The sequence below is a fragment of the Physella acuta genome, unplaced genomic scaffold, assembly GCF_028476545.2.
Source record: "Physella acuta isolate Inbredline_101_S28 unplaced genomic scaffold, ASM2847654v3 ptg001558l, whole genome shotgun sequence".
NCBI classification, from domain to species: domain Eukaryota; kingdom Metazoa; phylum Mollusca; class Gastropoda; family Physidae; genus Physella; species Physella acuta.
This window is the reverse complement of record NW_026733072.1, coordinates 43,342-68,301: the sequence shown is the minus strand read 5'-3', so window position 1 is coordinate 68,301 and position 24,960 is coordinate 43,342. Positions and strand designations below refer to the sequence as shown.

At 35.7% G+C, this 24,960-nt stretch overlaps 3 protein-coding genes across 6 annotated transcripts; 1 reads left to right on the top strand and 2 right to left on the bottom strand.

Annotated features, from left to right (window-relative positions):
- Positions 1 to 1,423: 1,423 nt before the first annotated feature.
- On the bottom strand, positions 1,424 to 4,419 carry LOC131928865 (uncharacterized). The gene is made up of 4 exons (XM_059285014.1): positions 3,793 to 4,419; positions 3,422 to 3,567; positions 2,425 to 3,077; positions 1,424 to 1,938 (listed from the first exon to the last, which is right to left on the bottom strand). Exons 1-4 carry the CDS (start codon positions 3,841 to 3,843, stop codon positions 1,502 to 1,504), a joined length of 1,287 nt encoding a protein of 428 aa, XP_059140997.1. The 5' UTR covers positions 3,844 to 4,419; the 3' UTR covers positions 1,424 to 1,501.
- Positions 4,420 to 6,551: 2,132 nt separating this feature from the next.
- On the top strand, positions 6,552 to 15,399 carry LOC131928866 (transducin beta-like protein 2). The gene is made up of 12 exons (XM_059285015.1): positions 6,552 to 6,720; positions 7,540 to 7,746; positions 8,747 to 8,798; positions 9,235 to 9,297; positions 9,488 to 9,599; positions 10,004 to 10,103; positions 10,491 to 10,577; positions 10,984 to 11,119; positions 11,593 to 11,642; positions 12,005 to 12,187; positions 12,890 to 13,076; positions 13,875 to 15,399. Exons 1-12 carry the CDS (start codon positions 6,588 to 6,590, stop codon positions 13,927 to 13,929), a joined length of 1,365 nt encoding a protein of 454 aa, XP_059140998.1. The 5' UTR covers positions 6,552 to 6,587; the 3' UTR covers positions 13,930 to 15,399.
- A 1,013-nt stretch (positions 15,400 to 16,412) lies between these two features.
- Positions 16,413 to 23,879, bottom strand: LOC131928858 (uncharacterized). 4 transcript variants are annotated; one of them, XM_059285005.1, is made up of 10 exons: positions 23,863 to 23,879; positions 23,593 to 23,669; positions 23,331 to 23,449; positions 22,230 to 22,361; positions 21,266 to 21,434; positions 19,930 to 20,041; positions 18,974 to 19,159; positions 18,468 to 18,673; positions 17,466 to 17,666; positions 16,413 to 16,532 (listed from the first exon to the last, which is right to left on the bottom strand). In XM_059285005.1, exons 3-10 carry the CDS (start codon positions 23,404 to 23,406, stop codon positions 16,463 to 16,465), a joined length of 1,152 nt encoding a protein of 383 aa, XP_059140988.1. In that variant the 5' UTR covers positions 23,407 to 23,449; positions 23,593 to 23,669; positions 23,863 to 23,879; the 3' UTR covers positions 16,413 to 16,462. The 4 variants fall into 4 exon arrangements, with proteins under 4 accessions (XP_059140988.1, XP_059140987.1, XP_059140986.1 ...); XM_059285004.1 differs by lacking the exon at positions 23,863 to 23,879 and having other exon boundaries at positions 23,593 to 23,681; XM_059285003.1 differs by lacking the exon at positions 23,863 to 23,879 and having other exon boundaries at positions 23,569 to 23,646.
- Positions 23,880 to 24,960: the final 1,081 nt, after the last annotated feature.

Genomic DNA, 24,960 nt, shown 5'->3' with positions numbered 1-24,960 from the left:
CAACAAGAAGATAAACTTCAGATACAGGCAGTGATCTACGAGCCATAAAGGTACTACTCCAACCATACAACTCTCAAGTAGTAATACACTGGTACTTTAAAAAAAAATAATAATAATTTACAATATCAAGCCTAGTTCATTTCAAGATTTTATTTTTACAGTGTTAATTATCTGAATTTTAGTCCTTGTCCTATGAACTGACATAAGTCTCGAGTTCGAATCCGGGTTCAAGTCTGTAGACCGTCCCTGAGTCCACCCAGCTCTGATGGGTACCTAACTCACGTTAGGGTAAGTAAAGGCGGCTGGGCATAGTGCTGACCACACTATCCCTTCATATGCTGAGGTCACAGAAACAAGTGAACTTCACTTGCCCCGTAGACCGTCAGGTTTTAAAGGCAAATTTACTTTACTTTACTATGAATTGAAATGTTATTCACACTTCAATGATAAATGATGCTAAAATCATTAAGACAATAATTTGTCATTAAGTTTTTAGTTAGTTTAGGAAAGCTAGTTGCCCTTCTTTTGTTTTTAAACACACGTTACCGTAGCTAAAAAAATGTCACCATTTTGATTATAAAATTTTCAAAATTTTTCATCTAAAAAAAGGTTGTTTCCAGTAAATGTTTTAGAGTGTATTAAGTCTTTCATCATAAACCCAGTTACATCACAACTTTTACAACTAATGAATGACAAAGTGAGGACCACTCTATATGATACTACTATCTATAACAACAAACATATAACAGTGCTATTCCAGTTATTAACAAAGCTGCTTGGATAACAACAAGAGATGCAAATAATATACCTGGCTTAGAGACCGTGAGGGCCTTGGTCGAGTGTCTTCACTAATATAGACATGTAACTACTTAGTTGATAGAAATACTAAAATATAACAAGGTAGTGAGATTAAAAATGACATTGATAGCAGCGATTATGATGTGATACAGATATAATATGTAAACAATATGAACTACTGTAGTGAACATCAGTTCTTCAAAGCAAGTACTAAAACTATTTTACATGTTAATTACTTTAAAATGCATAGTAAAACAATGAATATTTGTGCCATTCATAGAAGATGTATTACAATTATTTCTAAGTAATAATCTACTTAACTACATTGGAAGTAATCAATATTGTATGTGTAAGATAGCTTAGATCATATATAAAATAAGAGTGCATAAAATTTTATATTTTGCCAATACTTAGAAGGATTTATCTGTAAAACAACACAGCTGTAAAACAAAACTATTGTAAAACAATTCAAAAGTTAAACAATATTTTCAATAATGTACAAAGTCAAAAAAATCTTTAAAATAAACAATTTTTACAAGTTTCTCTGGCCCCTTTAGTTATTTTTCTTAAAAACTGTTAAAGATTTTTGGATAAGCTTTTAGTTAACATAATTTTAGAACATAATTCGTAGTTAGCTGCTACAGTCTATTTACCGTTAATGATTTTTAAAAAGTGATAGATCTGAAAACATAATCCTACAACTTTATGTGTTATCATGTGTTCTGGTGTGTTCAACTAACTGTCGATGGTCTTCAAAACTTTCCCCACAAAAACATAACCATTTCATTCCAGGCTTCAACGTCTCTTCAGCCTGCTGGGGTGGGTGTTGTTGTTCTTGTTGCTGTTGTTGCTGCTGCTGTTGCTGATCATGGTTCTCTGCCTGCTGCTGTGATGAGTTCACAGCTTCTTGCCCTGCCCCCGGGAACACAGTTGGGAATTCAGTCAAAGGGGGACCACCGGTGTCTACCTCAAAATCTATGGGAGCATTGTTTAATTTTTCAAGCTTTTCCTCATGGCATTTTCTGATGTGTCTTTTTAAGTTGTCAGCTCTTGTAAACAAAGCTCCACAAAAACACTGGTGAGATCGTTTCTTCCTGCCTGCACGCTCTCCACTGTTGTTGTTATCTTGTAGAAGAGAGGCTAAAGTTTGGATGAAGAAATGTGACTGGGTAAGTTGCAGGTCTCATTATTAATTTTCTTATTATTTCTATTATGAACGTTTTAATAAAACATCTTATGTTTGTCAACAATGACTTTGTGTATGTTTTGCAATATTCATGGAAAATATTCAAATTAATTCAAACTTTCCCTGCCATGAAAATTACAATTGGATCTTAAAATTTAACAAATGCAATATTCTGGGTGCACTTTTTTTTTTTACTTTCCTATTCAACACACTTTTAATGAATTTCACTGAACAGAGAAGGTGAGTGAGAAATACTGAAGAGGGAGAGAGAGGGTGCTATACATAGAGGTGATGATGACAGGGGGTCATAAAGCAATGGATATTGGAAATGGGATTTGGAAAGGTTGCAGATTTAATTTAAATTTAAGATAATTCTGTTCAGCTTGCATCTAGTATTGTATTTATACACTATATGCTTTTTTAAATACAAGATAACTAACCTTTATGTTTCTTGGCATGTTTTATCTGACTATGAGCCACTTTAGCTGGTTGGGGCACTTCATTTGTTCTGTGCAATGCACCCTCTATTTCTGATTTGATATCCCCACTGGAATCATGTGGCACGTTATGCCGCCCATCATCATGCGGTGGAGTTGCCAAGTTGTCAGGGAAAGGAGCAGAACCAGGGCTGTATGGTCTGCTACCCTGACGACGAATCTGACTAAAAGGCGGTAGAGGGGATGACGACTGAGTGTGCCGCGGATCTCCATCAGTAGATAACTCCATTTTTACTCCTGCGTTGATATTTTTATTACCAGAACCAGGGAAAACTGGCGTGTCATGTGGTCGTATAGCAGTATTCTGATTATATTCCTGATGCTGTGTATTGTATGCTAAATTTGCCTGGAAATTGTGCTGTTCCATCTTAGGCTTTTTTCTGAATCCATCAGGCATACTCTGTAGACCTCTAGGTGATTCACCAAGTCTTGCTTGTATGCCTGGTTGCAAATGTTGGTTATTAACAATGTTTCCTTGTTGATTGAATATGTGATGGCCTCTCCCTGAAGATTTCCTATTGTGATTGGTATCCCTGCGCATAAATCCTATATTCTGTGTAGATGGGAAATTTTCTCTTTCTGCAGGTGCAGCCGTGCTGAAAATATTTTCAGAATGAATTAAATAATTATTTAGGTTAATTTTTTTTTTGTAATAGGCTTTTTATCTATGATTTTAAAATATCTTAGTATTAATAAATGTGTCAATAAAAAATGTAATAATGGAACGACAGAACAAAACAACTAATTAACTAAAAAATAATAGAGTTTTTTTTAAGATAATTATAATGTTGTTCACTGTAAACATCCATTAATAATAAGACCTATAGAACTTGATTCTCTGTGAAGTTAATACACTTTACAAAGTGGAGAAACCTAAATTTTTTAAATATTATATTACTACTACTGATATATCATAATTAAAATAGGTAAATTCTATTACCTGTTGTACAGTGAAAAAAGATATTCAAGTAGATTATTTGCATCTAAACATGTATCATGCATTGTAGTTTCAAAGCGATGAAAGATATCTTTTCTCACAAGTATTGCACCAAGAAGCTGCTCTGGATTCGATGGCATAGTACTAGCCTGAGGGAACATGAATTTGCAAAATTAGAAATTATTGTTAAAGTAGCCTGCCAAATTAATAGTCACCATTTTGTTTTTGCAATCATATTAATTAGCTGTTACAGTTTTGATGAAATTACATGCCAGAAAGTTTTGTGAATTGTTCAAGCAAAAGTAAGAATGGTTTCTGACTTCATTAAATATATTCATAATTGAACTCTTTTTACGCTATTTTAATTTATTTACCATTTTCTGCATGCCTTGCACAGCATTTGGAGTCCAACAAAGTCCTAACATTTTTAAAATTTGTCCAAATAAATATCACTTAAAAAATGTTGTATTAGAAATGATATTGCATCCTCAGAAATGGGCCTACTTCTTTCATCATTCATAACAGAAAAAGTATCCTGAGGTTGTTTTATATATTGGCATACACACAGTATAACACTTTTTTCAGTCTATGCCAATTAAAATATAGTAATTTAAGCCTACAGCAGTTTACTTAAGATTAGGGCGAATTTATTAAATGTAAAGCAAAAAGGTAGGCTAATCTGCGCCTTGGTCTAATTTTAACAGCCAAAATAATAGGCTATAATAAATGTTATTTTCTTTAAAGATCACAGGCTCGAATATTTTAATAATTAGCTTAATATGAAATAATTATGACGAGAACACTGCCCAGACCAGTAAAAACAGGCTGACTACTGCTACTTTCAGCCACTGTCTTTAGTTGAGCATAACGACTTTTATACAGACTAATACAAATAATTTACTCTTATTTTAATTAGGCTTGAGACTTGAGATTACAAGATCTAGGTCTACAGAGAATTTATAGTTTACTAATTCCTAGTAATTCAAAATTTGAAAATTGGTTCAGCCTCACAGATCTGCTGTTGTTCAGTTTGTTGAAAAATGGATATCTAACTTTAACTAACTTAAATTTGCATTTCCAATGCTGATGCCTTCTGTATTCTCAAGTTACTTGCATCAGAATAGTAGTTAACACATTATATTCTATGCTTAATATAAATATCTGGCAGTAAAGCCTAGAAAATTGTATTTTTCATTTTAATAAGAATCATTTCTACACAAACACTAAACATAGACCCAAATTTTGCAAAGCGGAAACCGATCTTTTTTTGTTGAGAGCAACTTTATCATGTCTCTATGGTTCCGTAAATTATTGCCGGCAGTAGGCCTAGTGATTTAAGTTTTCAAACGTATAGTTCGAGATCTTTATACATCGAATGAGTTCATTAATTATTCGTAAAATTTGCAGCCTCTATATATATATATTAATGTTATATGAGTAACACGATACTACATCCATCTACGCATAAGTCACGTCTGAAAGTACATTAAATTTGACTTTTTTGCTCTTTCGTAGATGTCAATTTGTACATTTTTATACTTCGGAACGGCCAACACAAATCCAAATAAATTATTATTGAAAGACAAACGGATCAACTTAGAAGATTATTCAAAAGCTACTTTGGGGGAGGGAGTGACTGGTTGCATGTTGGTCTATCTGATTGAGACTATTAATTTCGGCTAATATAATTGTTTGAAAACAACATAATTACAATATTTTATGCTTGAGCCCTATGAGTAAATTCCGGTTAATTATCCCCTGCCATGGCATTACCTCCAAATGAATTACCCCTGTCAATTAATTTCAGAGATGTCTAAAAGAAGCACTGGAGATAACTGGTGGGGAAGGGTGCGCCTCCCCCTCGACACGATCGCTTCACTTCCGTAATAAGTCAACCATTAACCATGTTTTATTGTTTGTCATTCATTAATGCACATACTTTTAACTTACACTAAATAGGTATTAAATATATCTATAAGTATGCCTATAATTCTGATAAATAGATCTACTAAAATATTTTATATACGCTTTTATTTAAAATATATATTTCTCTGGCCTCAGTACTATCAGGCGCCCATTAGAACTGGGTGAATCAAGGGCGTGCCCAGCTCCCAGGGACCCAAGCCTGAAATAAGAATTTCGCGCTATTTTTCAAATATAATTACATGTTAAATTAGTCATTGAAATGTTATTAAAAGATTACTAAATTTAATAACAAAAGAGGAGAACAAAAGAGTAGATAACAAGATAAGTAGGCCTGTTACTGACGGCAGTGAGTTGCATGCTTGCTTGATTACGGACAAAGAAGAGACAAATAACTGCGGGCGGCGTCAAAATGGCCCGTGGCAATTTATCGTGAGCCCATATGTCGGAAGGCATTATCTCGAGAGCCAAACTCGAGAACTTGGTCTTTTGGCCGAGCCAGTTTGTCGTGGTCATTTTGACGAGGTCGTTTTTGTTGTGGGCTATTAATTGTCTTTGGGGTCATCCATAAATAACGTCAGGCTTTTTTGACGATTTTTACCTCCCCATCCCCTCCGTCACATATCGTTACAAAAAGCCAGCCCTTCTAAAACGACGTCACACTCAGCCTACAACCCCCCCCCCCCCTCCCATCAAAATTGTAGCTGAATTTTTCTTAAAACATCGATATTTTTCAAAAATCGTGTCTGAAATCTGTCAACGTAGAGCATTTTAATCAGTTTCTCTAACAATTTATTTTAAAAGTTTTCTAAAACGCGAAAGGCTAAAATTCGTTTTCTGTTACTGCTTTTCTACTATGCAAAAAGTGTGACTTCACACCATCTGACACCCTCCCCCCTCCCCTCATCACACACCATCAGAAAATTACGGACCCCACATCCCCCCTACGAGTGTGACGTCATATACGGACGCCCCCCCCCCCCCCCCCCATTTAGAGATCGGGATTTAAAGCAAATTATTTGATTTTTCCAATTAAAAACTTTTTTTAAATTAATTTTCTTAGAGCTTTCAAAAGCTTATTGTTATAAAGATTTTAAAATGATTGATCCAATTATTTTTTTAAAAAAATTTATGACCAACATAGATTTCAAGGCCTAGACAAAAAATTTTGAAAAAAGCCACTTTCGTTTTCTAGACCGGAAATGTCTACACTAAATTTCCAACACATCAACACGTCGGTAAAAACATGACAAATTTAGTAACAGAACAAGCGTCAATCCCTCTCATTGCCCTAACAGCTGCTGTTGGGGCTGTTGTACTATTATTTATTTTGCTCTGTAACGTGCTAAGGCGTGATAAAAAAGATGCAAATACTTCGGGTAATTTTAAAATTCAAACTGAACCCTAATAAAAAAAAAAAGATTTTTAGATTAGCATCACATCACTCAGTCCTCATCCCAGCCACCAGCCAAGCATCAAATTAATTCAAGTTAACCTCAACTGACTCATAGTCTACCTACTCTACGTCCACTCTTGAGTCTGGCTAGACTAGATCTACATTTTTCTAGATCTAACTCTGCGACGGCTTAGCAGGATCACAACTCACTGGGCACCTACAATCAGTAGCAGTCACCAAACATAATTCAGATTATTTTTCTCAATCATTGTTGCCATACTTATGGGCATACTTCTCCACTCATGCAACTAAAAACAAATAGAATCCAAATAGACATACACAAGTTTATTATAACTATAATAGCACCACATGATAAAAAAAGTAAAGTTCCCCTTCCAAACCAGACGAGTATATAATATATACTTTTATATAGACTATTATAGAGTTCATCTGTTTCTGTGACGTCGGCAAATGGATAGTGTGGTCAGCACTATGCCCACCCGCCTTTACTTTCCCTAATGTGAGTTAGATACCCATTAGTAGAACTGGGTGGACTCAAGGCTGTATACTGACTTGAACCCGGATTTCAACTCGAGACTTACGGGTTAGCAGTCTAGTTCTCTACCGCTAGGCCTCTTAGTCACAACCACATGATAATCAAACTTCCTTCATTGTATTTTAATTGACGAATGACACTTTTCTAGCTTCACAAAGTAACCAAACCACAACTAATCTGTACTTCATTATTAAATTAGTTTTGTTTTCAGTCAAATGTTTAACAAAAATATTGTTTTTAAAACAGATTCCAAGACAGATGATCATGAAACTCAAAGTCATGACAAGGTCAGCACCAAGAAAGGAAAACCCGCCCCTGTGAAGACTGCAAAGAAGCCAGCCTTTGTTCCATTCTCACATCTCTGGCTGTCTTGTACCCTTAAAGGACACAGCAGTAGGATAGTCTCAATAGATTTTAGTCCAAATGGAAAATATATGCTATCAGCATCTGAAGGTGTGTATTTCTATGCTTTGAAATTACTTGAAAATTCTACATAATCTATTATAATTTTAATGACTGTTATCATGTAAGAAATATGTATTTTTGTATTTGTCATGGTAAATGTCATAATTTTCCAGCTCATCTTCATTCCTGTGAACTCCTTGTGGAGCATAGGGACTTATTAATAAATAAGGGACACAACCACACCTGTCTATCATACTCTGTTCTGGGCGATTCCTCCAAGTTGGGCCCATGACATTCCGGCTTCTTCAACTTCACTGACAGCTGACCTTTTCCATTTTTGTTTGGGCCTACCTACTTTCCTTTTTCCTTGGGGATTCCAACCTATAATGCGTGTCTGTTGATGTTGTTAGTTAGTATACGCAAGATGTGTCTAATCCATCCACATTAATGGATTAACTGTAGAGTTTTTCTCTACAGTTGAGCATTGGTAATTTTATAGGACACTTGATGTTCAAAATGCAGCACAGGCAACTATTAATTCTAGTAACTCCAATTACATCTAGTCCACGCTATCACAAAACACGGATCACCAGCTCAGGAGTTGCACTCCCATAAGCCAGGCCGACCTCGCGAAGATATCGGTTCGAACACTGCATGTCACTCGCTTTGCCTTGGTGTGCTCTCACCAGGCTTGCCTTCCTCACCACCTGACGCAGAACGTCGTCCCACCGTCATGGTACCCAGCTTGATCGAGCGTGGCATTCGAATCCACGCTATCAAATGCTTTTTTTAAAAATTGACAAAGAGAGGCAATTGCCACTCAATTGACCTATAATTTTGCACTTAGTGGCTATGTTATCAGTATATGACATGTTCTGGCAAAAACCTGCCTTTTCTGATATTTGTTGTAGTAGTATTTATTTTTGTATTTTCAGTACTTTGCAGTACCTAAAATTTGAAAGTTCATCAAAAACAAAATGTAATCAAAACTTTTTTTTTCCATTTATTTTGTTAAATGAATTAATATTTTGTTTTCTGTTTTGTCTAGACAGGGCTTTAATGCTATGGAGTGTGAAAGAATTCCAACAAAAAGACCATAAGTAAGTTTTAATTTCACTGTACGAAGGTGCTGCCACTATGGCAAACATGTTGTGTGGCCAGCACAATTTTCATTTGTCAAGTAGCCAGCAAAGCCTTACTAGACATTTTTTTTGGGGTGTTTATTCTTAGGAATCTTTGCAGAGCAAAACCTTCTCACATGGTTTTGAACCTTGATCTATCTGTACGCAACAAGTATTAGTAAAGAAGACTGTTTAAAATGGAAGTAAATATGACAAGTGAAGTAGAATTCATGTTTCTGCAGCTATAAGACTTTTGCAAGAATATTGTTACCTATATTCAATCAAATTCATGCTATTGGTTATATGTTTCTACAATTATTTAGTTTTTGACTTCACTGTAAAAGAAAAAGCATATGCTTTGAACATATTTCTTATTTAAGAATGTAATTTATAATGTAGAACTATGGTTTTACAGATATATACGTGGCAATGTTGATTTAGATAGTGCAACCCATATTGCCTTCAGCCCTGACTCAAGGTAAATTGTGTTAACATTGTTGTTTTGTTGAATGTTTTATTTTAATGCTACATTAACATAGATGACAATTTTTTTTTTATTTCAGAAAAATATAAAAAATTATTGATAATTAGTAAAGCAATGTAAAACAAATTTTTTTTTAATTGTAAAGTGTCACTCGCTGTTGTACATGGTTGTCTGTCTCTTTCAGAGCTTTTGTAGCTTCATTGGCGAATGAAAATGCGTTGAGAATTTTTAGATTAGTGAAGAAGGAGGATGGCAGTCATAATGTTTCAATCACTGGAGCCATAACATTCCCTAAAGTAAGTGTCCACACATTTCTCCTAACATTCCCTAAAGTAAGTGATGACAAAATATTTTTCTCCCAATATTCCTTTAAGTAAGTGACCAAATATTTCTCTTAACATTCCCTAAAGTAAGTGCCCACACATTTCTCTTAACATTCCCGAAAGTAAGTGCCCACAAATATTTCTCCTAACATTCCCTAAAGTAAGTGTCCACAAATGTTTCTCCTAACATTCCCTAAAGTAAGTGCCTACACATTTCTCCTAACATTCCCTAAAGTAAGTGCCCACACATTTCTCTTAACATTCCCTAAAGTACGAGCCTACAAATGTTTTTCTTATTAACATCTCCTAAAGCAAATGCACAAAGCTGCAGTTTTATCTAAAATTAATGGCATACTTTTTTGTAATTTATCTGGCAGAAACATAAGACAGACATTATTGGAGTTGGAATAGCATCCAGTGGTAAATTTATAATGACATGTAGTGGTGACACAACAATTATCATTTGGGACTTAAAAGGTAACAATGAAAATGTTTTTGTCTGATTTTTTCTTCCCTGTTAACTGAGACATTGCTGTTTAATAATTTTAGCACAGTAGACATAAATTGTTTATAACTTATCCTAACAAATAATGATATTAATCAGACAAAATCTCTGGATAAAATATCCCAAATGTTTTATAACGCTCTCAATACTGTTTAACTTTGTGTATTTATATCATGATGAATCTTTCATCCTTTTTATTTTTTATTTTCCTTTAATTAAGTACCAACTAAATAAAAATTACTTTAAGAATGTTAAAAAGCTACAGATCAGCCTTTCTTTATGGTCTAAAACTACATAATTTTCCCCTTAGCCATTATGTTTAAAATTAAATGACTCATGTTCTAACCTGTTTTCTGTAGGGGAAGTTTTGGCAACAATCGACACACACCAGATGTCCAACTCTTGTGGTAAAGTTTCCCCTTGCGGAAGATTTGTTGCCTCTTCAGGTAAACTACTTGTATCTACATTTTACTTTATTTTCTTTAAATGCTATATATGATGTTTAAAATATTTGTGAAATGTTTTTAAAATATTTTGTATCAAGACATAACCCTGTGAAAGTGTGGGAGGTACATTTTAAAATATTTGTAAAATGTTTTTGAATATTTTGTATTCAAACTTAACCTTGTGAAAGTGTTGGATGTACATTTTGAAATATTTGTGAAATGTTTTTAAAATATTTTGTATTCCTAATTCAGACATTACCCTCTGAAAGTGTTGGAAGTACATTTTGAAATATTTGTGAAATGTTTTTAAAATATTTTGTATTCATAATTCAGACTTAACCTTGTGAAAGTGTTGGATGTACATTATGAAATATTTGTGAAATGTTTTTGAATATTTTGCTTTCAGGCTTCACCCCTGATGTGAAAGTGTGGGAGGTACATTTTGACAAAACTGGAACATTCAAGGAAGTGAAAAGGGCTTTTGAGTTGAAAGGTCACAAGGCTGGAGTCTATCACTTTTCCTTCAATATGGATGCCAGAAGGTATGTAATGAGGGTAAAAAACTATTTCAACATATTTTTTGTAAAAAAAAAAAACATAGTCACCAGCAATGCTTATCTCAGCGCATTTTTGTTTTAAGCTATTTAAGAAACATGGTAAAAATGTGAAGTTACTAAGAAATTCCTTTAATCTCTAATGAGAGCATTGAACTTAAAAAATAAACTACAAGTCCCAATCTCCTGTTGTTGTTTTTGCAAACATGACATGTATATTAGTGTTATCATGCTGTATGTTAATCTATCTTTTGGGAGGAGGGATTTTTATGTAGATATTATTATTTATAATACCTTTCTTAATATAGTCTGGGGAGGGAATAAGTCATAAAATGTAAACCTCTAGGAAAAATGTTTAAATATCTTGTTTTTTTTGTTTTTTTTAATTGAAAAAGTAATTATTTAAACATAATAACATGTAACAAAATATTTTTAAATAACCCTGAAAAAAAATGTTGCAGAATGGCATCTGTGTCTAAAGATGGTACCTGGAAATTCTGGGACACGGATGGTATGTTTCCCTAGCTTCTCTCTTTATTTTATTCTTTTCATTTTTAATGCATAAGGTGTGATTTTTTTTAACAAGATCAATTAAAAGAGTTGTCTAGTTTCAAAAGAAGATTGGTCCTTTCTGTACATATGTGTCTATCACCTGCTCTTACTCAAGCAGTTGTGAATAAATCACTGTAACCTCCCACATTCAAAAAGTAACACATTCTATATTATCTTATTATAACAGTTAGGCCTACATATTTAATTTAACTCAGTCTGTTTTACATAATGCAGGTTTAGATAAACTTTTTATGCTTGGTTATCGTAATCCAGTTTGTTTTGACTTTTGTATTATTTCCCCACAATTCTTTGACTCCACAGTCCGCTATGATATGGGCCAGGATGCCAAGCTCTTGTTTACAGGCAATGTCTCATTTCAAGGTCCTTCACTGATTGCCTTATCCCCTGATGGTCACACAGTGGCTGTAGGGGGCGCTACTAGTATTGCCTTCTGGGATGCTGATGCTGGGAAGGAGCATGAAGTTATGCATGATGTTCATGCAGGTAACTGATTCACCTCCCCTGTAACATCCCTGGTCAATTTAGAATGTTAAATGCTCGAAATTATCTATTTTAGTGACCACCTGAATTACTTTATATTATACCAGAATAAAAATTAATTTTAGGTTTCTTTTCTTTATCAAATAGGAATAGGAAAGTCCTGTCTTGTCAATTTAGAATCTTTAATACTCTAATTTGTCCATTTTAGTGACAAACTGATGTACTATCATAGAATTTACCATAAAAAATTCAAATTTAATTTTAGTTTGTTTTTGTTTTTTTTTATCAAATATGAATTGGAAAGTAAATTCTAACCAAATTTACTTTTTGGATTTTTAAATACTGAAATCATAATGCTGTTCATCTTAATTAATAAAATACAATTATTTCAACAGAGTTATTGAACTAGAACCTTCACTTAAAAAACTACTACAATTAACTGTACAAAATCTTTATTTTACAATTACACACTGCATATCCAGCTTGGTAACAAAAAAGTGCTAGCTTTGAAAACAGAAAAGCTATTGCCCATTTTGTCTAGTTACGTTGTAGCCTTTATTTTTGTTCTCTGTACTAAGTGCCCATTGAGTTGTGTTGTAATGTTATTTATGTTCTCTGTACTAAGTATCCAATTTGTTGAGCTGTATTCTAGCATTAATTCCTGTTTTCTCTCATTACTTATGCCAAAACTCCTTGCATCCCCAGAGCCCATGACAGGCCTCAGCTTTGACATCAGTGGACGTTACCTGGTGTCCTCAGGTGGCAAGCATGTCCAGGTGTTGCACAACGTCACAGGGTACAAGGCCAACATCAGCGACCTGGAGGAAAAATACAAGTCAGCATCAGGACCTGGCATGAAGGAACGCATCAAGTCCCAACTTTCACAGACTAGGTAAGTTGGTTTTATATCCTTGAGATGGTTTTAAATTAATCAATCCATCATCTGTTAACCCTTATTGGTGTTGTGTGAGCACCCAGTTGATTTTCTCATAATGTTCTGTCATTTGTCTCAATCCACTGAGTAGTCCTGCTACAATCAGCACATTCCAGTTTTAAACACCAGTACTTAAATATGTTGCCTCAAATTAAAGAGGTAAACAGGAGAACTTAAGAGATTTAGTTAGCCTAGTAAAGTTCCCTATCAATCCTGACAGTATATGGGGTGATTGAAGTAGAGTTCACTTGTCTAGTTAGCCTAATTAACAGTTAATACTTGTGTATTGGGATTGTCTTGTTTCAACTGCAATCAACCAAGATTTAATACAATGAACATAATGTTACCTTTGTGGGCCTGATGGTCAATAGGGCAGAAGATAAAGTAGAGTTCATATGTTTCTAGGAGTCAGGTACCCCATCAGAACTGGGTGGATATCCTAGTCTGGGATTAAAACTCATGACTTTCACTATCCACTCTGAAACCTTTTTTTTATACCAATTTAAAGCATAAAATAAAAGTAGGCTGAAATTGTAGTCAGCGGCCTATATGGCGCATAACAAGTGACAGGTAATACTTAGTTGTATTGGAGAGAATCTCTTTCAACACTAGAATTAAGAATGAAGAAAAAGAAAAAATGCATAAAATTTAATATATTTCACATTTCTACCATTTGAAAATGTAATTGACATGGTAGTATGTTTTATTCCAAAGTTAGTGTTAATTAATTAGTTAATTAATTATTGGTTTTCACAGGGAGTCATTGGAGTCAATTCTTAGTGGATCAAATGGACACACAGAGAGCAAGTAACCTCTCAGAGTTTGATGTGGTGCGCAAGTTTTGTTGTGGTCAAAGGTTACAACAAATTTAACTTCAACGTAAATTACCAGCGTTCTTTACTTCTGAAAGTAATGACTAACTTTAAACACTAGACTTAAATCAGAATTTTAAGGTATACAATGTCAAAATGAAAAAATTTAACCAATAGAAATTATTTTAAAAAAAACTACCCTACATTTAATAGAGTAGTTTTAGAATGAAAATTTGTGTTTTTAAAGATTATGATGATTTACAACTGTATGAAACTATTTTATGAATGAATCCAATACCATGAAAGCTTACAGGCAGCTGTATGAAGCATTTTACTTAGTGTTTCTGGTAGCAGTTCATCATTTCACCTTTTTTCTTTTTTTTTTCTAGTTTTGTTGCTGTGAAAATTAGGGAAAAAGGGTGAGGGCGTAGGTCATGGCAGCAAAAAAAACAGTAGTGTAATTTGTTTTAACTGTTTTTATTTAATTTTCTTTGAAAACTATTTGAATGATGTTGTGGAAGAAAAAATGAGAAAAGTAGGGTGTGGGTGAAGTATTCCGAGTAGAAATAATATTTTGTCATCTCTCTAAAATTGATAGCTCTAATTGTCATGAAACCCTACATTCTTGATTTATTTTACTATCTCTCATATTTACTTTGAGACTGTTTTCTTAACTGATCACTCTTCCTTTCCCCAACCCTTAGTTTTGGGACTTGAAAATTAAAATCTTCATTGGTGCCATTCATAAAATTATTTAACTAGTCAGACTATTTTGTGTTCCCCTCCTATTGTGACAATCACACATTATCACAAAAACCAGACAATGCTTATTTAAAACATACAAAAATTCCTGTTTTACCACGGCACCTTCCATAATTCTTATGGAACTCTGTTTACTTGTATGTGGTTAGTCACTTTGAACCCCTCAGCCTACCTTTCACCCACTGATTCTTCCCCAGGTATATCAGCTTATCAGCTAGTACTTTCTGCAACTTATAGTTTCATTTAATCTTATTATTTTTAACAATTTCTTTTCTAGATTGTTAATGTTCTTTTTAATGTTTTTCCTAGAATATAAAAAGATAAAACTTATGAAATTTCTATTTTTAAAAGTTCATTATTAATGTGTTACCTAGAATATAAAAAGATAAAACTATGAAATTTCTATTTTTAAATGTTCATTTTTAATGTTTCCTAGAATATAAAAAGATAAAACTATGAGATTTCTATGTTTAAATGTCTCTACATCTTCACTGTTAGAGTTTTAAAAAAAAAACATTCTTTGACCACACTATGTGTGTCCATTGATTTATCAATTTTTGCATGGGTTCAATGATGTTAATTGATTTTTTTTTCAACTGTGACTTGGAGGTGGTTGTATTTGATGCAACATAGAAATGTTCACCATTTATATATCGCATGTTATCATGTGTTTTATTGCTGGATATTCTCTGCATTGAATAAATAATAAATATATTATTATTAATATAACACATTTTCTTTTGTTTTCATTTTATGACTGCAGGATAAAAGATATTAAAATATTACTTGTGAAATTTATTTTAATATTATGAACTTTGGTTTCTATTTCTTCTTCTTCGTTCTTAATTTTAGTGTTGGAGGGATCCCCTCCTTTGTCTAACCAAGAACAAACTACAAGGCAGCATTTGTTTAATTTTGGAGTTGTCTCTCCTAGAAGAGTGGCTGTCCCCAGCTAACGAGCCTCATCTGCCCGAGGGTTCGAACTCGAGACTTTTCGGTTAAGCAACCATGAGCTTTACTGACTCGACCACGCCGACCCCCTGGTTGCTCTGTTTTTTTATTATCCAGTAAAATATGCTTTGATGTTACATCAAAACTTTTTTTAGAAGGCAAAAAGGTACAAACAAATGAGTCTAGGCATCATGCTTGCCCACAAGCTTGCCAATACCATACACTAAATCCCACTTTTTGTCATGTTAGCTTTTATTTTTAAATTGAGGAATCCAAATAGGTTGTTTTTTTTGTGTGGTACATAGAACAAAAACTAGTCATTTGCTCAAAACAATGTTTATTACATGGTCATGAAAGGGTTAATTGAAATATTAAAACACTTTCAGCACATCTTGTTGCTGCTCCAGGAAATTCCAGTTCTAAAAATACACTGCAGTTTGCCTTAGAGAGAATGTTAAAATAGAATAACCTAGTTAAATAAAAGTTGATCCTAACATTTAGATGTAAATTTTCATTAGTGTAAATCAAATGCACTGTTGTGTTAAGATTTATTAAATCAAAATTTGTGTAAAGCCTGATGAAAATGAACACAGTGGTTTTTTACAATCCTTTACATTTTATTTGTATTAACGATCAGTTTCTTGCAGGCATCTCTGCCCCCCACCCCTCCCCGAACGAAATGGAATTTATATAGAAAATATATACTTTTAACAGAGTTCACCCTCCCCCCCTCCGGAGAAAAAAGTCTGGAAAAACACTGTTAATCATTCCAAGAAAGACCTAACCTTTGCCCTCTCTTCATTGAGAATGTACATCTGATCAGGCCAGAGATCTACAGTCAAGACTCTTGTATCCACATACATCCAGGATAGACTGGGCTGCTTTACATCTGGGAGAAAAGATCATTGGACATTTTCATTATGATCAGGGTTGGATTTGCAAAACTTCTGTCACTTAGCCAACCTAGAAAAATTAATTAAAATTTTTTACGTATCCAAGGAAATTTTTAAAAAACTATCTTATTGTCTCCCCTGAAATACCACAAATTGGCAGTTACCTAGAGAAAAAAACATATAAGGGTTGTCTCCCTTGATAATAGAGAAATGTGTCGCCGCCCTTGAAAAATGATTTTGAAGGGGTATCTAAATTTTTGAAGGGGTATCTAAAAGTTTTAAATCTCTGTGATCACGAAACGTTGATAAATTCGAAAAAAGTCTCGAGTTCAAACCCTCTGGCAGATAAGGCTCGATCCCTTCCAACACTAAAAATTAAGAAAGAAGAAGAAGAACAAAACGTTTTGGCAACACATGAAGTCGGTTTGTCCTGGCTGAGCGGAACACACACAAACATTGCAAAACATGTCTGTTTTGTTGCAGTGTGTAAAAAAAATAGTTTAAAAAATAGAGGGCACTATTTTACGATCAATTTTCATTACAAATTTTCACACTTTTATTTAGTCTGACAGGATATTTCGGCATGAAAAAAAATTATAAAGTAGAGATGCTAGATTCTCAAAATCCTTACAAAAACTCACATGTGAAGCACATGACTATAAAAACAAAGGGGTCATCCATAAATGATGTTACGCTTTTTTGACGATATTGACCTCCCCCCTCACCTCCAGAGTTTCTTCCAAGCATCTCTTCGGAAAATTTCAAGTCCCCCCCCCCCCCCCCCCCTCGGAATAAAAGCCTGGAAGAAACACTGCTACCCTCAGTCATATATTGTCACAAAACTACGGACTCCCCCAGTATGAGTGCGTAGTCATTAATGAACGATCCTAAACACGACTTCACATTTATTTAAATGGAGTCCTACTCACGCGGGGACGTCACGCCTACAAAAAGCGAAGATGCATCTTTCAAAGGCCGCCATGAAGTTCTGTTTGCTCAGGATCAGACAGTCTGTCAGTGTACGGCTGCCGAGAATTGGTCCACACGCCCTGAGAGCGATTAGTTTCCTGGCTTTAGGGCAATAGTTGGCATAGTTCTTCTGTACTTTCTGGCAATCTGAAGCGTACTTTCTATAAAGTAAACAAAAAGCTTGTTAAGTTTAAAGGCGGGAAACATAATTCCTTCACAATAAACAAATAGTTAAAGAAGTTAAGCGACATAGTTGTAGTTCCTATAAAACAAACAATAAGTTTCAGAAGTTAAACGGCAAAAAAAAAAATTCTTTGATTTTCACAATTTAAAATGAAAGGATCACCGCGGTGGGAGATTACTTTTTTAATTTAAAGACGCAGAAATTATCTGGCCAATACGTTGCCATTTAACTTGTCCATTTCTCTTTACAAATACTTCGGTTCTATTTTATCTCACATGTTTAGTTTAGACTGACTTAGAGACGATTGCCTGTGTGCTATGGGTAGATTGTTATCGTAGGGTCATTGTTAGCATGTATTTTAATTTTTATTCACACAAAAATAAATGTAGTTTACGGGAATTTGGCGGGAAAATATTTATAGAATGATCAATTCGAGATTTACAAGTTTTTACTGAAGGGTCGGATCAAATTGATACTTTCAAGATGCGGATTCAAAGAATTTAAAATGTTTGATACATTTAACCCCTTCGGCAGAGGCGTAGCAAAGGGGGTGGTGGGGGGGGGACACATGTCCCCGGGCGCCGACCTTAGGAGACGCCAAAATGGGTTGGAAAAATAAATTGAAAGGTTGAGGAGGGGTGCAAATCGAAAGTTTGTCCCCGGGCGCCGGGAAGGGTCGCTACGCCTCTGCCCTTTGGCACACTAAAGGAGGGTCGCACCTATCTCCGAATAACACAACGAAATCAAAACAATACATTTAAAAACAACTCATGCTGACCCGTCCTGCTCTTGACCGTGTTCGCTATCCTCCAGGTATCTACGCAGGACCTCCAGCCTTTCGTTTTCAAAGTCTTTAGCCTTGGCTTCATCTTCGTAGTACGTCGTGTTCTGTGCAGGCGTCAAACACAGCTGGGCCTGGTTGCTTGATGTTAGTAAAGGGAAGATGGGATTCACAGATGATATGAATATACCAGGGGTCCTCAGCTGCAGAATTTTATACATATATGGTATATATGTATGGTATATATATATATATATATATATATATATATATATATATATATATATATATATATATATATATATATATATATATATATATATATGGTATATATGTATGGTATATATATATATATATATATATATATATATATATATATATATATATATATATATATATATATATATATATATATATATATATATATATATATATATATGTATATATAGGCTATATATGTATCCAACCTACAGCACGAATAGATTTTGAGCGAGTTATCAAACCTGATTTCTGATCTGCCTGGCATCGAAGTCTGGTGCCCTAAACTTGACGATTGTTTGACAGGCTGGGATCCGAACCTGGAAGAATTTGTCCTCGACGTCGAAGTTGATGAAGACTGTAATGTCCCCCATGTTCAGCTCGATGTTGTCACATTCCCCGTCAAAAACGTGGGGGCGTGAGTTGCCCAGCTGTAAAAATAGATTTCGTGAGTTGTGGTATTGTTTTGTATAACATTACACCGAATTAAAATAAAAGAAAAAATAAAAGAAAATTTTAACAGATAGTATTAAAAATAATGAGGACTTTAAAAAATAGGATTTAAAATATTGGAATGAGATTGTATGCAGTGGGTACAGTTTATTTATTTACTACGGGAAATAAACATCTTTAGCTTGATGGATAATTAGTCGGAATAGTAATATATAATTATGTAAACACTTTACATAACAACAAAAAAATGTGGGTCTAATTGGGATAACCCTGGGTAATTTCACCAGCACCACCCCCACCCCCTCCCCTCCGTCATTATCCCCGGGACAATTTTATTTTGGTTAGGGTTAGCCCATAAGTCACAAATAGTGTCACAAATTCGTGAGGTGTGGTTCTGACTATGTTAGAAAAGTAATTATTGAGACTGAATTGTAGAGGTTGTTTCGTAAAAAATATGGAATTTGTGGTAAATTCAATTAAAAATAAATTAATATAGATTAGATCTACTTAATATTGACTCAGCCTGGTTGATATTTTAAAAAATAAATCGATTTTTTCTATTTCGGTGGGGTGGGGGGGGGGCTGAAATGTGACGTTTTTAGAGGGAGTGGGGGGGGGGGGGAGTTGGCATTTTGTGACGGTGAGTAAGAGGGATCAAACTTGTCAAAAAGTGACGTCATTTTTTATGTCACCCCCCACCATTTTTTTAATTACTAATTAATTAATTGATTGCTCATTAACGCCAGACCTGATACACGCCAAAGCCGTCACTCATCACGACCTGGAGTCGGTGGCTGTAGCCCTTGAGGTCAATGACCGTTAGATCCACCGTGGCCTGGCTGGCGTAGTACACACCTTGGCTGGGGAATAGATAAGGTTGGCGATCAATGGTGCGGGTACCCCATAGATTAATGGTCTGGGTACCCCACAGATTTTGGTGATCAATGGTGCGGGTACCCCATAGATTAATGGTCTGGGTACCCCACAGATTTTGGCGATCAATGGTGCGGGTACCCCATAGATTAATGGTCTGGGTACCCCACAGATTTTGGTGATCAATGGTGCGGGTACCATACAGATTTTGGTGATCAATGGTGCGGGTACCATACAGATTTTGGTGATCAATGGTGCGGGTACCCCATAGATTAATGGTCTGGGTACCCCACAGATTTTGGTGATCAATGGTGCGGGTACCATACAGATTTTGGTGATCAATGGTGCGGGTACCCCATAGATTTTGGTGATCAATGGTGCGGGTACCCCATAGATTTTGGTGATCAATGGTGCGGGTACCCCGTAGATTTTGGTGATCAATGGTGCGGGTACCCCATAGATTTTGGTGATTAATGGTCTGGGTACCCCACAGATTTTGGGGATCAATGGTGCGGGTACCCCATAGATTTTGGTGATCAATGGTGCGGGTACCCCATAGATTTTGGTCATCAATGGTGCGGGTACCCCATAGATTTTGGTGATCAATGGTGCGGGTACCCCACAGATTTTGGTGATCAATGATCAGGACCCATGCGAACAGTGTTGATAAATGATCCGGGCACTAAACAAACAGTGTGGATCAGTTATCCGGATACAATACGGACATCGTTTTGGTAATTTTGACCCATTCTAAAGCATATCATGAAATCATTTTTGTGTGGTATGGATATGGTATACAGGTTAGAGCTGACATGTAATAGATGAGATAGTTCGGGGTCGTAGTGATGCAGACTACTAAGTGATGCTAACAATAAAACTCTTCACCATAACAACAACATCAAAACGTAGTTAGTTTAAAATTTGTTGAAAAGAAATCTTTTTATCTTTATTTTAGGATTAGTTAAAACTGGATGAGGAGGGGAGAGGTGGGGTCAGAGACGGATATTTATAGATTTTGGATTGGATGTTGACTATACATTTGACTTAATGTGCTACTGGCTCTGGTTTTTAACTTAACTGTTTATTAATGTTCGTGTGGATATAATTTTATATATATATATATATATATATATATATATATATATATATATATATATATATATATATATATAATTGGGGAGGGGGGAATCGTCGCTTTTATGACAGTGCACCTGCAAACTTGATTGACTCCAAATACTTTAAACTTGCAGGTATTTTTGGAAACGAGGTCTTTCTTCCAAAACGAGGCTAGGTGGTGACGGCAAGGCATATCGATGTCAGCATTGGAACCTGAAAACGTCACCAAGTGTGGATCTCCGGATTCGTAGCAGACGTCAGTGTCTGTCCATAAAATCAGAGGCAATAGATTTAATGTAGAGAACAGACAAGCTACATGGGAAACTACACAGTATCATTGATATATTTAAAAGATATCTAAAGCAACATACCCCCTCCCTCGAAGCAAGTCTACCGCTTCCAGACGAAATAGAATGTATATATATATAGAATATATATATATATATATATATATATATATATATATATATATACTTTTATAAGCGTCCGCCCCTACCCTCGGAAAAAATTTAGTTCTCCCCCCCCCCCTCCGCCAGGCCCCTTTAAGTTCCAGTGAGAGGGGGGCTGACAATTGTAAAAGTATATTTTATTTTTTATTTAAATGTACTATTTTTTCCCTATTTCGCCTGGGGGGAGATACGGTAGATGTGCTCAGATGGGGAAGGGGTGGGGGGGGGGATGATAAAATTGAACCCCCAGCCCCGTAAAAATGCCTGAAGAAACTCTGTCCCCTACGTAGCACACCATCACGTGAAATCAACAATTTCTTGTTTTTCGTCATTTATGGACGATCCCTTTATTCACAGTGTTTCTTTCAGACTTTTCTCTTTGTTGGTGGAGGAGCTCATGAAACTTTCGGGGGGTGGGGGACAACTAAATTTTCCAAGGGAGGGGGGAGGGGACTCTGGTAAAAGTATACCTTTTCTCTATAAATTCAATTTAGTTCTGGAGGGGGCAGTAGACGTGCTTCGGAGGAAGGGGGGATACTGTCCTTCCCCCGCCCCCCCTCACCCCCGAAGAGATGCCCGAAAAAAACGGATCATTTTGTGGGGAAAATACCATCATTGTGACACTGAAAATAGCCGTTTCCTTTTCCGGTTTTGCAGACACATTTGTCTCTAACACACTCGGCCCCGCGGACACACACACGGCGACCTCCCTTGCAGTAGATGGGGTTGGTTGCGTTGTAATCTGTGTGAGCAGAAAGGCGAGACAAGCGTTAGATCTTTTTTGTTACCTCTTAGCAGTGAAGAGCGGTACTTTCCTGACTTTTTGTCACATGATAAAATCAAAAACATTAGCGTCTTCCGTGGAAATTAAAAATAATCTCTAATCCCATAAAACCTTGTACGTTACGTCCACACGTCAGTGATTTTTAAAAAATGCCTTGCAAATGTAATTTTTAGGTGGATTTTTTAAAAATAATGTCTTCTTTAAAAAAGGGTGTTTGGGTAGTTTACTAAATACCATGATTTACTAATGTCAATGCTAACACATATCCTTAACAATAACCCCAACCCTTGTCCAACCATACTCCAAACTAATTTCTAACCATAAAACTATTCTAGATTGCAATACTACTAACAACCTAACACACCTATTTTCGGAAGGGTCTATTAACGGATATCGGTATCCTCAATCATCCCCTAACTAAAGCCTAAAGACTTTTTTTTTAAATATAGGCCTAGATTTTAAATTTATGTGAAATTTATGCGACTCTCCTTGAACTAGTTCACATCTGCCAGTTTTTGAAAAAGGGCCCAAGTATCACTTTTTCTCTTAAATTTGATACCCCTTAGAGTGGCGCCAAACGGGGTAGAAAATAAATAAAAGGCTAGTTTTGAGATTCATTATTTTAAGACTACTAATTGGGTTAACAGACTGATTAAACTGTTTTCTAAATCGATTGTGTGACACTAAATAAAGTTTAAACACAGTGACTGTTAAAAAACTTGAGGGGGGGGTGGATGGGGGGGGGGGGGGGAGGCGCAAAATTCTTTTCGCCCCGGAAGCCGGAATAAGTCGCTATGCCTCTGTTTGCAACGTCTTCTTGATAAATATTTCTGAAAAATCACACTGTCTAAGAATTATAAAGACATTATGAATTACAGTAATAAAATAAAAATTCGTAACCCTAACGATGGGGTCAGTTTAACTTACTTTTGTTGGTAAAACATGTTCGGATTATGCCGACAAACAGGACAACCAGGCAACAAATGTGAGTCCAAACGCGCATTTTTGACCGCGTTTATTTATTTGAGCTTCACTTGGGGAAAAATCTGGAATGCACCAACCTTTTAGTTAACTAAAACTAAAAGTTGCTGTTAAATTCAAATATACACAAAAATATCACATATCTTGCGATTATAGTAACTACCTTGCTGTAATTAATACTCACAGAAACAATACCAAATATACGGACCTAATGAATTAAAGCTACCTGAAAAAGTAGCTGTCCAAAAATATGCTTGCAGTTTAATATCAAAATCTCGTTCACACCTGTAAAATCGATCTTAATTAAAAATAATGTGATATTTTTTTATCAAGTGGGTTTAAAAGGCAATCAAAATGTTATTATTTCTTTAAAGCTATAGGCGTCCATCACAAAAACGAAAGTAAATGTATCGATGTTTTACTGCATACGTATCAATCAGTGTGGTCTTAATAGATGATTAAAAGTTTTCATCCTTACCTAATTGTCACATTTTTGACACGTAGGATCAGTTATTGTAGAAAAATATTATGTTCAAAGGTAGGCCTAGATCAGTGACCTGATCAAATAAAATAATTTACCAAAATCGATTGAATAGAATCTGCCAACAATGACCTCACATACATTGCCACTGTCCCGTCCCTGCCCACCGCCAGTCCCCGCCCATTCCCTTGTCCCCTCTCACTAACCCAATCCCTCTTTCTACACTTTATCCCACTGCTCACTAACCGTCCCATCTCACTAAACCGTCCCCATCACCTGGTACCCCTCTACACCCCTCCCACTCTCCCGTTACCTCTACACCCCCACTCTCCCATCACCTCTACACCCCTCCCACTCTCCCGTTACGTCTACACCCCCCACTCTCCCATCACCTCTACACCCCTCCCACTCTCCTGTCCCCTCTACACCCCTCCCACTCTCCCGTTACCTCTACACCCCCCACACTCTCCCATCACCTCTACACCCCTCCCACTCTCCTGTCCCCTCTACCCTCCTCCCACTCTCGTCCCCTCTACACCCATCCCCCACTGTCCGCCCACTTCACTTCCCTCTCCCTAAACCGTCCCCACTAACTAAACCGTTCCCCGTCCCCTCCCAATACCCATTCAAGTATGTAGTAAAGTAATGTAGTTCCTCTTTCAAACTTAACGATGCATATGGCAGATGAAGTAGAGTTCACATGTTTCTTGACCCCGGAATCAGCCCAGCCCCCTTTACTTTCCTAATGTCAGTCAGGTACCCATCAGAGATGGGTGGACTCAAGGCATCAGAAAACCTGGAGAGCTGAACTCGAGATATTACGTGCTACCACTCGACCATTCCATCCCATCAGGCGAGTATGTGGTCCCTTAAAAATTCTGTCCCTGTTTCTGCCTGGTTGCTTCAGTAAAGTACCTTAAAATTGTTACTTTAAGAACAAACTTAAGCCTTCAGACAACAGTTATACAATCGCTCAGCATATGTTTTTTAAAGGAAAAAGCCCAAAACTATATTTTGATTATGTGAAATATAGTAATTATATTATCTTATGTGAAATATGAAGCATGCATTACATACTAAATACATAGGTAGCAA

Coding starts and splice junctions, on each gene's coding strand:
- LOC131928865 (XM_059285014.1), bottom strand. CDS start 3,843: ATGTTAGGACTTTGTTGGACTCCAAATGCTGTGCAAGGCATGCAGAAA. Junction 3,078..3,421: donor CTTTTTTCACTGTACAACAG/GTAATAGAATTT, acceptor AAATATTTTCAG/CACGGCTGCACCTGCAGAAA. Junction 1,939..2,424: donor ACATGCCAAGAAACATAAAG/GTTAGTTATCTT, acceptor TCCAAACTTTAG/CCTCTCTTCTACAAGATAAC.
- LOC131928866 (XM_059285015.1), top strand. CDS start 6,588: ATGACAAATTTAGTAACAGAACAAGCGTCAATCCCTCTCATTGCCCTA. Junction 9,298..9,487: donor GCCTTCAGCCCTGACTCAAG/GTAAATTGTGTT, acceptor TGTCTCTTTCAG/AGCTTTTGTAGCTTCATTGG. Junction 11,120..11,592: donor TTCAATATGGATGCCAGAAG/GTATGTAATGAG, acceptor AAAATGTTGCAG/AATGGCATCTGTGTCTAAAG.
- LOC131928858 (XM_059285005.1), bottom strand. CDS start 23,406: ATGCGCGTTTGGACTCACATTTGTTGCCTGGTTGTCCTGTTTGTCGGC. Junction 19,160..19,929: donor ACGGCTTTGGCGTGTATCAG/GTCTGGCGTTAA, acceptor CTATTTTTACAG/CTGGGCAACTCACGCCCCCA. Junction 18,674..18,973: donor CCAGGCAGATCAGAAATCAG/GTTTGATAACTC, acceptor AAAATTCTGCAG/CTGAGGACCCCTGGTATATT.